This window comes from Carassius carassius, chromosome 10 (assembly GCF_963082965.1).
Source record: "Carassius carassius chromosome 10, fCarCar2.1, whole genome shotgun sequence".
NCBI lineage: Eukaryota > Metazoa > Chordata > Actinopteri > Cypriniformes > Cyprinidae > Carassius > Carassius carassius.
In genome coordinates, this window is record NC_081764.1 from 28612084 (window position 1) to 28630309 (window position 18226).

Consider the following 18226-nt stretch of genomic DNA (forward strand, 5'->3'; position numbering starts at 1 on the left):
TTATTATTTTGTGCATATGTGTGTGTGTTTTTTTAATTTATTATTATTATTAAAATAAATTAAAATAAATCAATTATTTAAAAAAGAAATATGTGGTCAACAAGGCCCGGTGGGAAGGACAGATTCCTTCTTTACAATGACTCCATTCACTAGCGTGCATGACTCTGGCCAATCACTTGTGAATGTTCAGTCGATATCCGCATATACGCTAACATTTCCACCAATCAGCGACATCACCAGACGAAATAAAGGCGGGGTTTGTAACGACATAGGAGCACTCACGCGTCAGTCATTTAGTGATTTGACATTGAAAGTAACGGAGTGCTGAAGCTCTGGAGATGCTGTGAGCAGAGCGAAATAATTATGTTCCAGCCGTGTTTTTCTTCTACAACATGATATTCAGTTCATATTTCGACCGTAGAAAGTGAACACATGGTACGTCATCGACAACAGTTATATATCTGTCGTTTTTCTCGCAAGGTAAGACTGAAAGCGTTTGTAGTACAGGTGACAAATATAGCTGATTTGACTGCATTGATTCAGTGGCCTTGATTATCATAATAACATCTTTGGTAATTTATTTTAAGACTTCGAATATTATATTACTGTAATATATATATATATATATATATATATATATATATATATATATATATATATATATATATATGAATGTTTTCATATTATTTTATTATTATAATACCGTTTTTTGCCGATAATTAAAAATAATTAGTTATTATTGTAATTAATATTATTGTTGTAGGTAGTCTATTATTATTAATAATAACAATAACAACAATAATATTAAGAATTGTAGTAATATCTTTCTGATTTACTATTAGCCATTAATTTATAAAAAACAAGTTGCAGCAATACAATTTTTTGTTTATTTTATATATGAATATAATGTATTTTTATAATTTTAGCTGGAAGTCCTAGGCAGCTACAAATTCATAAACACACTTTTGCTAGAAAACAGTGGCATAAAGGGCAGCCGGCCCGTTCTATTGTTGAGCCCTGACTTTGCATCTCACACAGGTTTTTCCTCCTGTCTGACTGTTTTTTTTATTTTATTCCTAGCTTTCTGAATTGCACAGTTAGATCATCTCTCAGTGGTGCCTGTCAACCTCATCATCATGGAGGGCCAGTATGTCACCATTCATGGCCTCAACATCACTCACAGCCCTCTTGGAGCACCGGCCATGTCTATCGACAAACTTTTTCCAGCTCTGCTGGAGTGCTTTGGCATCATCCTGTGTGGCTATGTGGCGGGTCTCTGTGACATCATCAGCGTTGGACAGGTCAAAGGCCTGGGAAGTTTTGTGTCATGTTTCGCTCTTCCTGCGTTGCTCTTCAAAAACATGGTACAGCTGCAGTTTGAACATGTCGTCTGGTCTTTTCTATGGAGCATTTTGATCGCAAAAGTGTGTGTGTTCTTGCTAGTTTGTGTGCTGACGCTGTTGGTGGCAAATCCTGAGAGCAAATACAGTAAAGCCGGGTTGTTTGCTATCTTTGCCACTCAGAGCAATGACTTTGCACTGGGATATCCTATAGGTGAGGTTCTCCTCACGGAGAAATACATCTAAAGTACACGTGCACATACAGTTATGTACAAAAAATGTATATTATGTCAATAATCATGAGTAATTTCCTCATTCAGTGGATGCACTGTACAGGTCTTCACACCCAGAGTATATGCAGTATATATATTTGGTGGCTCCTGTGTCTCTGATGCTGCTGAACCCTGTGGGCTTTGCTTTGTGTGAGATTCAGAGATGGAGACACACCAATGACAGCAACTATAGCCAACTGCATGTTATCTTTACAGTGATATTGCAGGTGCGTGTGTTCATCTTTATCCAGAAGATTCTGTTAATGTCATCCTTTTTTACGTTATTCTAATCTTTCCTCTTTTTTTCAGGTTTTGAAGAACCCAATAGTCTTCATGGTTATTGTTGGAATTCTCTCTCATTTCCTGTTTGGTGGACATGTGCCTGTTTTGCTTGGAGAGTTTGTTGATGGACTGGCAAACTCTTTTGGAGGGGCGGCACTCTTTTATCTGGGCCTGAACATGGTGGGACAGATGGGTAAACTCACACGCAGCACTGGGGTTTCCCTCATCCTGCTGATCACTGCCAAACTGTGAGTGAAAATTAGCTGTATGTGGGATGTTTTGGCATAGTGGTTAAATATCTGGGACCCGAAGATTGTAGTTTTGAACTCCACACTATTTGGTTTATGAGGTTGCTAAGTTTATAACAGTTGCAGGGCCGTCGATTATAGGGGCCCACAGCAGAGGGGGGACCTCAACGATCTCAACCTACCGGCTGAGGCCAGCCTAAAAAGACGCTCACGACAGTTGACGGGCCACTGATGCGCATCGTCACGAAAGCTTATATTTTTCAAATGTTTTTAAGCCTAACCACTTGTCGATTTAAACATTAAAGCATCCAAACACAAGACGCGGAAAAGCTGAACAGAGTAGCTACTCGCGCGCTGTGTTCGGTGCGCACGAGAGAGAGAGCCACATACCACGGACAGCGACACTGAACCGAGCTCTCTTCTGCGAAGTTCTCCTCAAAGTCCTTCCTGCAACTGAACGAACAAATACAAATTTTGTTTGAACAAACAAAAAGATGTGAAAGAGCCCAATTCAACACCCACGGTGTTCTGTTGTTCAGGGCTCACGCAGACAGAGCGTCTCAAAACACTTGAACACCGAATTTGCTTCTTTTTGCTCTTGTGCCGACAAATACATACAAAATATGTCAAAATACCCTCCTTGGAAAGTATGCTCTAAAAAATTGTCAGTTATTTATTAAGTGAAAGTAAACAGTTGAGAAAAAAATGTGATGTTTATTATATTGGATTCGTTCATCATCTCTTAAAGTGACGCGCCTAATTTGGCTTCGAGCTGCTGTAATGTTAATCCACAGTCAAACCAAAACTTATTCAGACACCAGATATCATCTATCTATATATAATTGATACCAAAAATTATTAAATCATTCAGCACCTTATAAAGCACCATCTATTGCTTATGTGTTTTTTTTCTGAATTGCTAATGCAACCTTTTCACACCACAGTCTGAACAAAATTAAGCATTGCTTGGTAATTGGTCAACAAAGTATTGATAGTTGTGTAAATATTGTCATATTAACAGTTGTCTGTAGTTTTAGTTGATTGTAATCCATTTCTATCAAAGTTTTGACATTATCAAGATGAATTTTTTCTGACACAGTTTAAGTCTAAGTTCTTGTCATATTTTACAACCATTTTACAAGCGATAGCAAATAAACTTTAATAATGTGAGAAATTTTGAAGGTGTCTGAATAAACTTTGGTTTGATTGTATATTTCTGTTACACTGTTACACTGAAGACTATCCAGTGCTATTTTACAAATTATATTTTACGAATTATTCGGTTTCTCTGCCTGAACACCTACAAACTTGAAAAAACTTAAACATTGTGTAAATAGCAAAAATTTTATTGTATTAACATACAAACTAAACAATTTCAAACAGGGCCCATTGGTACAACCTTCACCGGGGCCCCGCTAACCCCAGCTACGGCCCTGAACAGTTGTAACCAATTTTACTATCAGACCAATGTGTCATACTTATCCTCAGCCGTTGTTATTATTAGCTAAAAGTAGACAGTAAAACTTTAGTTTATGGACCAATTCTCATTATTAACTAGTTGCTTAAGTTATTAGCATGCATTTTACTAGCATTTTGGCTGTTTATTAGAACTTACAAAGCACATATTAATGCCTTATTATCACATTTTACATCCCTTCATCCTGCCCCATACCTACTCTATCAGCAAATTATGAGTTTATTGAAACAAAATCATAGTTAATAGTTAGTTTATAGTGAAATCTTGTCCCCAAAGTAAAGTGTGACCTAAATTAAAGGTAAAAGGAAACATTTCAAGACATAAAACTAATAAAAATAAGCACATAATACAATTATTAAAACTTAACCTAATATAAAAAGGAATTTATAATAGTACAGTATATAAATGATACTGAAATAAGACTGATTATCAGGCTGCAGTTTTTTCATTGTGTTTGATTTTATTTAAATAATCATATTTATGCATTTATTCAAAATATTTACAATTGCGTATTTAAAACATAAATGCTTTATTAGTACTATTACATAAATCTCATTCTTTTTCCTTTATGTATGACTTTCAAATATGCATCACATTATGTTTATTACGTTATGTTTTTTATAACTGTATAATGTAAATAATGTACATTTTGTATGCTATTAAAAATGCATAAATCTTGAATATAGGCATAAATATATTTTTTGAGAGCTGATCCATAATTTAGACTGTGTGACTGTGTGTTTCTGTTTTCCAGACTAGTTATGCCATTGTTGTGTAAGGACATGGTGGAGCTGTTGGATGCTGGTAACTGCTCTGTAAATCACTCCAGCCTGTCTGATTATGCTTTCCTTTATGGAGTTTTCCCTACCGCTCCTAGTGTGGCCATATATGCTGTCCAGTACAACATGGAGCTGGAGGTGGTAAGCAATACATGAATTCCTTCAAATGTCTCTCAGACTCAGTGATTGCTATTAAAAATTCCCCCAACACAAATCAGTACAAGTGTATTGTGTGTGGTAGGTGACCTCTGGTATGGTCATTAGCACGTTCCTATCAGCGCCCATCATGTATGTGTCAGCCTGGTTACTGACCATTCCGTGGATGGAGGCCACATCCCTGGTGACGGAGCTGCAGGACGTGAGCTTTAACATCAGCATTGTCAGCCTAATAGCCCTGGTGAGTGTGTGTGGGTTAATATGTAAAAGAACGCATATCATTTGCTTACAGACTTATCCAGTTAGATATATTCTCTTCTCGTCTCTTCTCGTCTCTTCTCTTCTTCTATGTTTTCTGTGAGTTCTGATTCTATTCTGTTCTGTATGTTTACTTCTGTCTGTCTATTGTATTTTGTTCTATTTAATTTAGGGTTTCTTCTTTTTTCCTGTTTCTTATGGTTTATTTCTGATGCGATTCTATTCTATTCCGGTGCTCTTCCCTTCTGTCTGTTCTGGTTAACTTCTGATCTATTCAGTTCTGTTCACTTAATTCTATTCTATTCACTGCTTCTGTCTGTTCTATTCGTGTTCCTTTCCGTCTTAACTTGTTCACTCCTGTTTCTATTCTGTTCCATTCTCTTCTTCTGTAAATTGTATTTTATTATTTTCTGTTCTGTTATTTTCTATTCTATTGGTTTTCTTTTTCTCTCTCTTCTGGTTCAAGTCTATTCAATTCTATTCTAGTCTAGTCTAGAGTATTCCGTTTAAGTCCTCTGCTGTCTTATCTGTTTTCTGTTTCTGTTTCTATCCTGTTCACTTTTCTATTCTACTTTATTCAGGTTTTTAATGTATTATATATTTGAGAGGGAAAGATCTGGCTTTGAAAGACCTGACTTAATACGCATATGTAACCATAGAGAACATATATGAAAATACTAAGAGGATTAGAAATCAAAGGTTCTACATCAAACAGAGAAATATCTGAAATATGTGATCCCAGAAACAATGAGTTACAAAATCTGGATAATAAGAAACTAATTATGAAAAGCCCTAATTATGTTTTTGTGTGTGCGTGTGTGTGTGTGTGTGTGTTGCAGGGTTGGACCCTTGCTGTCATGCTACTGAGTAAGAGGTTTAGGAGGCTGCCGCATATGTTTGCCACAAATCTGTTCTTAGCACAGGTACATAATCTTGCACAAAAAGAGACATTCATTATTCTATAGAAATATACTGAATGAGGGACCTAAATCATAACTGTTACCCATAAAAATGATAACATTAACTTGGATTTTGTGGTTTTCTTTTCTTTATTCCACTTGTGTAGAACTCACAATATACACATTTAGGTGTGTGCGCGATCAAACACGCTGGGAATATATAGTTTAGATTAAGGGTTTTATCTGTAGTTGTTAGAACATTAGAAAGTCTGCATATGAGCATCAACAGGGCTTTCGCACTCAGATCGGTTCAGTTCAGTTTTTTTTCTTTCACTTGCGCTGCTTCCTAGGTGATCACATGAGCCCACAGAATCCACGTCCTTAAAGGGGCAGCACCCTACATCCCGGCCCCCAATGACCCAAACAGGTCATTTAAACAAAGTAAGGGTGATGTTACAATTAAACTTAATCAACTAAGAAGACTGGCTTCCAGGAGGCAGATCTTGTCCGCGGGACGGATGAAGACACCTGCCTGTGTTTTCACTTCCACAGTACGCACAAGTCCGTCTGCACCTGGATAGACTTGAGTAAGCAGACCTAAAGGCCAGTGATTGCGTGGTGTGTTCTCATGCAGAATAAGCACAAGATCTCCTACTTGAAGATTTCTCTTTGGTTGCAGCCATTTTTGGCGTTGTTGCAGTGCAGGCAAGTATTCCTTCAGCCATCTGCACCAAAAGACATCTGCCAGATATTGCACCTGGCGCCATCTGCGTCGGTAAAGGTCTTGTTTTACGAAGGCTCCCGGAGGTAGAGTTGGGCCTGAACGAAGCAACAACAGATGATTTGGTGTAAGTGGTAGAGGATCTGATGGGTCGTCTGATAGTTTAGTGATTGGTCTACCATTGACAATAGACTCAACGCAGCAAAACAGTGTTGCCAAACCTTCGTCATCTGGTGCCTGCTGCGACAGGACAGTGTTTAGAATGGAACGAACGGTACGAATTTGCCTCTCCCAAACACCACCCATGTGGGAGGCGGCAGGTGGATTGAAGATCCACTTTACATTGTGCTGTAGCAAGTAATCTGAAATCCTTTGTTGATTCCACTCACTGATGGCTTTCCGCAACTCTCGTAATCCACCGACGAAATTAGTCCCGTTATCCGATCGTATTTCCGTGGGTGGGCCTCTCCTGGAGATAAATCGCTGTAAGGCGTTGATAAACGAGTCAGTATCGAGGGTATGCGCAACTTCCAAGTGGATTGCTCTCGTAGTGAGACATGTAAACAAACATCCGTATCTCTTGAGCTCACTGCGTGCCTTCTTAACCAAGAATGGCCCGAAGTAGTCTATGCCCACACGCGTGAATGGAGGCTCACCTGGAGTCACTCTAGAATCAGGTAAGTCCGCCATTTGTTGAGTTTGTGGCTTAGCTTTTAACTTGCGACACTGTAGACATGATTTTAGAGTTCGGTTAATGACAGTCCGTCCCTTTAGAATCCAGAAACGTTGACGAATTTCTGCAAGTACTCGCTCTGGACCTGCATGACCCAGGCGAAGATGATAGTGACTGATAATCAGATGGGTGACGTGATGATTGTTAGGCAGGATCACTTGATGTTTTGCCTCAAAGGGAATTGGGGCATTTGTTAGTCTGCCTCCCACACGAAGGAGTTGGCTGTTTTCATCCTCAAAGGGTTTAAGCTTGAGAAGAGAACTGGGTTTTGCTTGAGAAGATCCGAAGGATGCAGTTTGTATGTAATTGAGAATGGCTGATTCTGCTTGTTGGAGCTCACTTACAGTAAGAGGGTCGGATAGATGCACTCTTGTTTTCTTGCGCAACAAAGCCTTGACACGCAACAGGATAGCAGTAGCCCTTTTCAATCGATGCCAACTGGAGTATCGTTCCAGTAGTCTGTCCACTGCATTTTTCATCACTTGGTTTGGTTTTATGCTAGCTGCATAGACCTCTTTGGCTCTTTTAATTTCTGCTTCATCTGGCAAATCATTTATGATCGGTTGAGCAGGCCAATGCTCCTCCTCAAGTTGGAGAAAGTGCGGACCAGAAACCCATCGTTCACTTGACAAAATCTCTCCCATGGTCATTCCTCGAGAGACATCATCCGCAGGGTTAGAAGCAGAGTCAATGTGTCTCCACTGGCATGGTTCTGAACGCTCATGTATTTTTGAAATACGGTTGGCGACGAATGTCTGGAAACGACAATGCTTGTTGTTGATGTACTGAAGTACGATGGTACTATCTGTCCAAAAGAAGGTCCTTTCAATTGGAATCTCCAAGTGGCGCTTGATATGCTGGTCCAGCTCCGAAGCAACTACAGCTGCAAGTAGCTCCAGACGCGGTATGCTAATTGGCTTGATTGGTGCAAGTCTGGACTTTGACATCACCAGCCTGCAGGTGTCACCAATCCTGATGTATGAAACAGCGCCGTAAGCCAGTTCCGAAGCATCGGAAAAGTGATGGAGCTGGGTCGCTAACAAGCAACTAGCGGATGTTGGTCTAAGACATCTTGGAATTTTCAGCGCAGACAATAGAGGCAAGTCATTTAGCCATCGGTGCCACTGTGCTGCTAAGTCTACCGGCACCTCCTCATCCCAGTCGACTTTCATGCGGCACAACTCTTGAAAGATTGCCTTTGCTTTGAGAACGAATGGACTTGCAAATCCTAAAGGATCATAGATGGAACTGGTAGTGCTCAATACTCCTCTCTTTGTTGCAGGTTTGTCCACAGCTTTGACATCGAATGTGAAGCAATCTCTTTCAACATCCCAAAGGACACCCAGTGTTCGTTCAAATGGCAAATCCTCCTGGTCAAGGTTAACCTCATGTAACGACTTTGCCCAATCATCAGTTGGTATTGATTTCATCACTTCCTTAGAATTGCTTAACCATTTGGTTAATCTAAAGCCTCCATAGGTGAGTAGATCACGGAGTTCGGAAGCAAGTTTAATGGCGACCTCCACTGTTGGTACCGACTTAAGACAGTCGTCGACGTAGAAATTTCTTTTCAAGGTTTCCAAGGTGTCATTAGAGAAGTTTCCACGGTTGTCTTCAGCCACTCGTTGCAAGGCAAAATTGGCAGCACTGGGACTCCAGACACCTCCAAAAAGGTGAACCATCATACGGTAATGCTTAGGTGGTTTGTCCGGGTCATTGTCCTCCCACCACAGGAAGCGAAGCACATCTCTTTCATCAGATGGCACACGGACTTGATAAAACATGCTCTCAATGTCCGCATTCAGAGCAACAGGTTCTTGCCTAAACTTGAGAAGAACTCCTAGTAGCTTATTGGTAAGGTCTGGGCCTTGGTAAATATGATCATTCAATGAAGTACCTTGGTACCGTGCTGCACAATCATAGACAATACGAACCTTCTCCGGCTTGCGCGGATGTAGCACCGGATGATGTGGTAGGTACCACACACAACCATCGTCTCTGTTAATGTCAGTGACTTCTTCTGCATATCCTTTCAGCAAAGAGTCTCTGATACCTTCTGTATACTTATAATGCAAAATCGGGTCCTTCTTTAACCTCTTTCCTAGAAGGTCTAATCGATGTTTGGCTATTCCGTAGTTATTGGGCAGTCGTGGTGGATGTTCTTTGAAAGGGATTGGTAGAGTATAATGACCTTCCTCTTTGACTGCTTGCTTGTTCCATAGATCAACAACTTGCTCATCGACTACTGACAGTGAGTTATTGTTCATGTGTACTGGATCATCCAGTTTCCAAAATCTTTCAACAGCTTGTTGTAGAGTGTGGTCAGCTTGAATGAAATTGGCAGAAACAGAGGTTGAACCATCAGCTACTGGCCCATGAAGTGTCCACCCCAGGCCAGTTAGAATCGCATAGGGTTCGCCTGATTCACCGCAGCGTGTTTCACGAGGAGCAAGTATGTCTGGTTGGTCTAGACCTATCAGCAGGTGAACCTCATCAGCTAGATCAACGTCAGGTAAACTGATTTCATCAGCAATTTCCTTCAGGTGCGGCCATTGGAACACCTCATGCTGTGTGACAAAGTTGTCTAGACTTATGTTCAGGTGATCCCGACAGAGCACTCCTTTCATCAGGTAAGATTTCCTTTGTTGAGCATCTTCAACTCGTAGGTCCACCGCTAAGGTGACCACGTTGAGATTTTTGGTCTCCATGGTGTTCAGTTTAATGTTCATTTTGCGTGACTCCAGTTTAAGAGCGTGAACTAACTTCTTAGAAGCAAATGTCCCATTAGAGCCACTGTCAAGCAAAGCAAAGACATTCATAGAAAATCTGTTGTGTTTGTCTGAAACCACTACTGGCACGATGGGAAGTGCAATCTTCTTTCGACTGGCTTCAATGCACTTTCTAGTGGCATGTGCTTGAATGGCTTGAGGCGGGTCAGCAGTTGGCTCACCTCCAGTAGCTTGATTAGTAGATTGGCCGTTGTCGTTATTGTTAGAAGCTACAATGGCGGAGTGCAGCCAACTGTTGTGTTTTTTCCCACATCCAGGCACCTTGCATACCCAAGTGCGAGTACAGACTGCGCTGCGATGACCTTTCATGAAACAGTTCAGACAGAGTTGCTTTTGTTGAACAAAGGCCAAACGCTCTTGAACAGACAGAGCTCTAAAGGCTTGACACTGGTTCAGAAAGTGTCCGTCAGTGCACTTTGGACACTTAAATCTTGATGTTGGTTTTGGTGTGGATGATGTGGTGCATTCATTAGTAACTGACACTGTTGCAAATGTCTGCTTTTTCTTATTGAAAGTTGACTTAGTACTTGGTTTAGAACTTGCTGGAGAATTTCGACTGGCAGAGCTAAGGAGATTCCCAAAGATAGGATCTGCTCTCTTATCAGCTTCTGATTGAACAAGACTGACTATGTCATCTAACTTTGGCAAGCGACCAGACTTGATTATCTCATAGTTTATTGTGAGCCATCTTTTCTTTATGTCTTCAGGTAGCTTTTCCACAATTTGTAGCAAAGTGCGTCCACCATTCAGCTCTTCCTCACACTTCATTGCCTTCAAAGTGTCTCGGCAGCTGCACAGAATGTCTGCGAAGCTTTGCAACTGCTTGTTGTCTTTAATATCTTTGTGATTAAGCACCTTGTCAACCCATGCTTGTGATATCGCGTATGGATTGCCAAAACGTCTCTTCAGAATAGCCATGGCTTCAGCATAGCCCAGGCTAGAGTTGGGGTTGTACAAGCAATGTGAGATAGCATCTCTAGCTTGGCCGACAGTATACTGATGCAGTCGAGTGAGTTTCTCTTGATCTGGCACTGTCTCTTTATCAATCACAGAGGAGAACAATCTCATGAACTGCCAGTACTTTAAGGGTTCTCCATCGAACTTGATGATGTCAACTGGTGGTAGATGCATGGAATCGATGTGTGACTGATATTGTTGCCTTGATAGGTCTAGTAGTTGGCATAGAGAATTCTCATTCACTGCTGAAAGTGAGGAACGGAAGTTAATGAATGGGTTACCTGAGACAGGAGTGGAAAAGTCTTTATTTATTGTTGTTAACTCAGCCTTTCGACGATTTTCCTCCATCTCAGCATCTTTGAGTTTCAGTAAGCCTTTCAGTCCATCCATTTCCAATTCTGCATGCTGAAGTTGTAATTTAAACTCTGCACGTAGGCGTTCTTCCTGTCGAGCGATGAACATGGAAAACTCTTCCTTTTCTTTCTGTCTTAGATTTTGTAGCCCTTGAAGCTGGGTAGACAGCTGGTCTACAGAAGACATTGGAGATTTAGCAGCTTCATCAAACCTCCGCTCTTCCTCTTGGAAGTCAAGTCCATCTGAGGATTCTATGTTTGGATCCCCCATTGATGGCTTAAAGTCCTCAAACCAGCTCAAGACTGAGTGCTGCAAGTCTTGAACATCACGCAGGACCGATGTTAAATAGCCCTTAGAAGCATCAAGGTCATCATCATCTTCTAATGTTTTATGGTACATGTCATGAATTTCATTAAACCGCATAACAGCCTCATCCAAAGCAGCAAGTTTCATCTCCACTTCTTTGGGCTGGTTACCGTTCATAGAAGTTGTAATCTGTGTCATCAAGCGTGTCACTGTAGCCTTTGCACATCCACGTTGACGCTTGAGACATTTTTGTTGTTGATCAGGAGTTACACTTGTTTCTGAATCTTGGTCCATGTTGTCATTAATCTTCTTAACTCCTCGTGTTTGACTTTAATGTTACCCATAAAAATGATAACATTAACTTGGATTTTGTGGTTTTCTTTTCTTTATTCCACTTGTGTAGAACTCACAATATACACATTTAGGTGTGTGCGCGATCAAACACGCTGGGAATATATAGTTTAGATTAAGGGTTTTATCTGTAGTTGTTAGAACATTAGAAAGTCTGCATATGAGCATCAACAGGGCTTTCGCACTCAGATCGGTTCAGTTCAGTTTTTTTTCTTTCACTTGCGCTGCTTCCTAGGTGATCACATGAGCCCACAGAATCCACGTCCTTAAAGGGGCAGCACCCTACAATAACACTAACACAAAAAAACACTCAGAATACCTTAGCAGCCATAAAGCAATTCCCTGGCAACCATCAAGTTGTTCTAACATATTTTTCCTCAGTATGGTATTCCTAAGTATGCTGTTTTTTGTCTCTAATGCAGCTACTAGCGTGCGTATCAATGATGTTGTGGAAGATTTTTCTGAAGCAGGGGAACACGTTTGGCCAAATTCTCACCTTTACTCTGCTTTATGGGTCTCTTTACAGTACCTTCATGTGGACTGGTAATGAATCATCACACACGCACATTAAACAATTCTTTATGGATAAGGGTAATTTCCATTGGGTGATTTTAGTTTGTAGTTGTGTTGTGCAGTTGTAGCGATGTTTAGTAGTTGTGGAGATATTGTGTTGTAGGTCTTTTGGCGTTCGCTCTTACTTTATTGGGCAGAAATGAAAACTTGAAAGTGAAACCTATCTTTTTCATCATCTTTGGTTGGGGGTGAGTATATAAGTGTATGTCTGTGTGTATGCATGTGTATTTATTATTCAAAAATAAATACATTTATTTTTTGTATTTTCCAAGTTAAATTAAATAAAATTGAATGAAACAACATTACATTAAATTATGCTTTGAAACTGACTGGAAATGAAATCGCAGAGCTGCAAATTCACTGGAGAAAGCACCTTTTGTGTTTTAATTTTGTTTTCTTAGAGTTCCTTTTCTGATTGTGGGTGGGCTACTCATGGTAGGACAAAGAATGAGTGACAACTTGAACTCTGCTTTCTTTTATGGCAAGGGGCAGGTAGGTTGGGATTTTTGACTGTGTTTATACAAAACCTCACAATGCATGTCACAGTTTCTTTTTGTCTGTCTATTAACTTGTTCCTTTCCCTTACCCCCCATCCATTCTCTCTTTTTCTTCAGATTGTGTGTACTGTGGTAGTTCTGGGGTGCAGCATCATGCTGGGTGGTCTGTCTTTGATGGGGTTGAGCCGAGGGGCCCAGGAGGAGCAGAACTATCAAGCCCTAGATCAAAACTCCATGACTGGTACAACAGAAGATGAGAGACAACCCCAGACAGAGAACCAGCACTCATCTGAGCTTGAGCAAACCTACAGCAGCCTCAACACAGGTAACTAGATCTCTGCTGTATGCATGTGCATATATTCAGTATTGGGGAACTAAAAGTAACAAAGCAACTAACTTTATTTAATTTGAAATAAAATGCTTTATTATTTGCTAACCTTTATGTCATTCCATATCTGACTTTCTTTCTTCTGCGGAACACAACATTTATTTTTAAGAATGTTTCACCTGTTTTTGTCTGAGTAATAAAAGTCACTGCAGTTCCAAACAACACTGGACCCCAAGGAACTTCTTTGTTTGGACAAAAAAAACAAAAAACACTGAAATGTTGAATAGATAATGAAAATAATGTTAAATATTCATGTTTGAGGAATAGTTTACCCCCAAAAAGAACATTTTCTGAAAATGTACACACTCATCTAAGATGACTTCACCAGAACAGATTTGGAGAAATTTAGTGTTACATCACTTGTTCAGCAATGGATCCTGTGCAGTGAATGGATGCCATCAGAAAGAGCTGATAAAAACATCACAATAATCCACAGGTAATCAACATGGTTCCAGTCCATCGATTTACATATGTTGAAGTGAAAAGTTGCATGTTTGTAAGAAGCAAATCTATCATTCATTGATTATTGTGGATTATTGTAATGTTTTTGTTAGCTATTTGAGCTCTTTCTGATGGCACCCATTCACTGCAGATAATCAATTTGTGAACAAGTGATGTAATGCAAAATTTCTCCGAATCTGTTACAGTAAAGAAACAAACTCACCTACATCTTGGTTGTTTTTATTTTGGGTGAACTGTTCCTTTTAGTAAGGTGACAGTAATGCATTTCCAATTATGTGCATACTTCTATAATGTATGTGTGGTATAACTTCTTCTTCTTTGTTGTTGACAGATGTTTATTGTAGTGAACCCATGCCAGATATGATAGTTGGGCATCTTAACGACACGCCAGTGCCTTCAGCAGGTTGAAATATTTTTTATTTCACTCTTATCAAGTTATTAAATAAAGTTTCAGCAGGCAAAATCATGTTTCTGTTCTAGAGATTTTCCTGAGAGAGGCATCAAGCTCTACACGTGTGCAGGAGGAGAGACAGATAGCTCGACATGTGCTCCTCTGTCTGCTGCTCATTGTCAGCATGCTGGCTGTATGTTCACTCCACATACAGTATGAGTAGACATACACTCCAAAAAAACACATACGTACACACTCATAATGAAGTAAGCACCGTGAAGCATTGTAAATTATACTCCGACCACTACTTTTTTATATTTGGGACAAATTATTTGTATATTTCAGAACCTGTCCAGCTGTCTGTGGTGGTTGTTCAGTGCTGATCCAGGACGACTTTACCTCGAACTACAGTTCTTTTGTGCTGTAGCCAATTATGGACAGGTGACCACAGACGCACAGTTCTCACTGCAAACTTATAACAGCTTGATACATATGAAGTGATGGTGTTAATATTTAAAATATCCTATTTCTCCATCAGGGTTTTATTTCCTTTGCAATTTTTGGGTTAGATGAGCATCTTATTATTCTTCCATTCAAAAAACGGTAAATCAGCCATATTTGTGTTATTATTCTAGACACTATTGTGACCATTTTTGGATGTAGCCTCAGCAGCAGTGTTCTGTGTTCGTAGGCTGGCCGCTCTGTGTGGTTTTGGTGAGGACGAAAGCCTCGAGTCTGCTGCTGTTCCTGAGGAAATACGACTGACCTGTACACAGTTTGTGAGGTACCACAAAGATCAGTGTGTTCAGGATATTGTTCGCAATAGAGGGTGAGTGTCAGTATTAATTTAGTATCACTGAAATACTGTTACAGTTTTAATTCATATTTTGAATTTGTCTTTATCTCTATATTCACTATTTTTATTCTAATTGTGGTGAACATTTTTGTAATTCTGATGTTATACAAATATTTCATAATGGGTTAAACTGGAATAATTTTTTATTGAAATTAATTTGAAGCAGTATCGTTGTAGTGTACTATAGATGTTTTCTGTTGCATTTTCATTTGAGCGTTTTCTTTGTTGTTTTTTCACCTGCCTTTTTCTCCAGTTGTGGATCACGAACACACATATTATTATTAGGTCATTTCTGGGCCATTTTAATTCATAGTACAGAGTGGACGATAAATTATGTGGAAAGAGATAGAAGCCCACCAAGACACTTAAATTAATATAACTCAATACAGACTCTGAAAGGACTAATAGTGTTCACACCATTTGTTAAGTCTGTTTTCTGTGAGGGACTGGTCATGATGCTCTAACAAACTAAATAGTGCCACAGTCACAGGTATACATTGTTGAGGGAATCAAAATTAAAGATGATTTTACATTAAAAAGGTCAAGTGTGTAAAACAACAACAACAACAAAAATCAAACACTCCTGTCCATTTTCTATTTGAACTGTTTCTCTCACTTTCTTCCTAGTGCTTCTTCTGAATCTCTCAACGGACCGGTTGGTGAATCCTTTCTTTGATTGACAGGTATACTCACTGGTATATGAGTATGGTTTGGTATACAGGCAGTGAGTTCATTGGCTCCTGTGTGTGGGCGTGGCTAAAGATAGAAAGGTGTGGCCTTGCTTTCAGGACACCGCTGCAGAAGAACAGTGTCATACTCCATGTGACCCATCTGTATGATTTCCAACTCCCTGAGATATTGCTTCAAATGTACCTCCATTTTGTAATGTGACACGAGCCCAAGCAAGAGCTAATTAGACTAAATTATGACTGAGCTAAGAAACAAGCTGTTCTCTCATCAGTTTTTGTTGCATATCTTGAATTACTATGCTGGCATGCAAAGAGCACAGAACTCTCCCTTTATCTCATTCAACAGCCCTCAATTTACACACACACTTGCTCTGTTCCAAAACCTAGTGTGCTTTATGGAGGATAGCACAACAGCCTAAGATTCCTAATTGTACGCCAATTTTAAGGCAGCATAGAATGTATCCTTTGTGAAAAGGCAATTCTAGAATACACTGATACAATCTTGAGTGAAAATAAGTCCAAGATGGTGGATGAGACAAATAAAAAAAAAAAACGTTATTTTATCCTGTATTCATGTGTGCTATGTATTTATGGGTATTATTCTTATATATGCTGATGTTGAACACTGTTTAAATCTATTGCAAGTTGAGTCTCCTATGCAGTACCCTATTGGTACAGTGCATAGAGTTGCTGTGTTTTTTAATTAGTCGCTTAGGGGTTTCAAGATGACACGGATGGTGTCTTAGAAGATTTTGGAACAGAGTATGTGACACATTTGTAGAACTCTGAATGTGAACTAATTATTATAATTACATTAATTATGATGCAATTGTTACTGAAACACTGAAATATGCTATCTACACAAGTGCTGTAAAAAACTTCTGACTGGGATTTTAATTGAATGCGTTGTGTTACTTGTGAGCCTTGTCTTGATGACAAGACTATGGCCTTGTAGCAAAGCAATACAAGACATGTTTACAAACCTGAAAATGATCCTACACAGTAAAATTTTTAGATCCAACTAAGCAGAAATATATTACAATCTCTGGAATTTACAGTAGGGTCGCACCATTTTCTACAGCATTATTTTATGAACCTTAATGTTGACTGAAGTGTGAAAATTCCCTAATTTTGCATCTTTTATCTATGGAATTTGTTTTGCTGGTGTTAATCTATATACTATAGGTGATGTCATTTATGTTTCTATGACTAAGTATTTATATCTAGATATGTGAAATGATATAATAATGCAGGAGGACAGTTACTGGTGAAAATTTACTGTTTATTCTTTGTTGAAGTTGAATAAATTGTTTAGTTTCTGTAATACTGTTCATACATTAAAGTCAAAAACAGTGTCAAAAGTTGTATCTATTAAATGGCAACTGCAGCGCAGGTTTTATACATATAGGGTGATATTTTACAGGGCAATTTGATGGTGATTTATTTATTCATGTAAGAATTTGGCACACTAAGCTGACAATCTCAGACGAGTTCTGAGAAAAACTTGACACTATTAAACTCAGGATGATCGTCAGTGTATATAATGGCTAGTCAAAATAACACTGTAGATATTTTCAGTGTATATTTTGACTATAATTATGTTATATTCATAATCATAATTACATAGTTACATTTTAGATGCCTTAATTATAATTACAATGAGGCAAAATTATGGAATAGATATCTGAAATTGGAATTGTCACTAGTCAAAACGAAATTGTGGCTAGTGGAGCCAGATGTATTAAATGTTAAAATGGCTTGCCATATCCATGTGGGCTTCAAATAGTAAATCGAGGGCCACATCGTGTGTCTCCTCTTTGAGATGCTCTTTACGTGGTATTACTACGCACTATTAGTAAGCAGATATGACCTGTAATATCCTAGATACATGTATATTAATCGGATATCAAAACTCTTTAGGAGTGTTTGATCTGGTTTCAGCTTTGAATTTTCCTCTCTCAATTGGCTCATTAATTTTTTTAGTATAACAAAATATTACAAGTTTACAGAACAAATTGGAATACAACTTTCATTCAAGGACATAGGTTTTAAGAGGGACTTAGACTTACACAGAATACAACACACACACAAACATTCTTTAAACCATCAACCATCTATATTAATAAATATATATTAAACGGGATACAATAAAGCATTATAATAAATTCTATTTATCAAATAAATCTAACAAGATTCCTGCGTTTATTTTTTGTTTTTGACAAAGTTTTTGAGTATTGTCTCAAATAATTATTAAATACTATAAACATATGAGGTGATATATTAAAAAACTACATTTGGGCTTATTAAAACTTTTCTCAATGGCTACTTAGGCGTTTACTTCATATTTTTTTTGTTGTTGTTTGATTTCGTTTTTTTCTATTTACTTCATCTTGCATGCGTTTACCCGAACGTCATTACATCATAGCTCGTTTCGACCAATCACAATGT

At 38.8% G+C, this 18226-nt stretch overlaps 1 protein-coding gene across 3 annotated transcripts; it reads left to right on the plus strand.

Annotated features, from left to right (window-relative positions):
• The first annotated feature begins 277 nt into the window (after positions 1-277).
• gpr155b (G protein-coupled receptor 155b) lies at positions 278-17139 on the plus strand. Of its 3 annotated transcripts, none has more exons than XM_059560764.1 (17): positions 280-480; positions 1081-1554; positions 1661-1839; positions 1922-2142; positions 4374-4539; positions 4640-4795; positions 5652-5735; positions 12345-12465; positions 12599-12683; positions 12897-12987; positions 13110-13317; positions 14174-14245; positions 14323-14426; positions 14579-14674; positions 14772-14836; positions 14925-15062; positions 15717-17139. In XM_059560764.1, the coding sequence occupies exons 2-17, from the start codon at positions 1137-1139 to the stop codon at positions 15763-15765; spliced, it is 2253 nt and encodes a 750-aa protein (XP_059416747.1). In that variant the 5' UTR covers positions 280-480; positions 1081-1136; the 3' UTR covers positions 15766-17139. The 3 variants fall into 3 exon arrangements, 2 of the variants coding, with proteins under 2 accessions (XP_059416747.1, XP_059416748.1); XM_059560765.1 differs by having other exon boundaries at positions 291-435; XR_009436473.1 differs by lacking the exons at positions 14925-15062; positions 15717-17139 and having other exon boundaries at positions 278-480; positions 14323-14499; positions 14772-14815.
• Positions 17140-18226: the final 1087 nt, after the last annotated feature.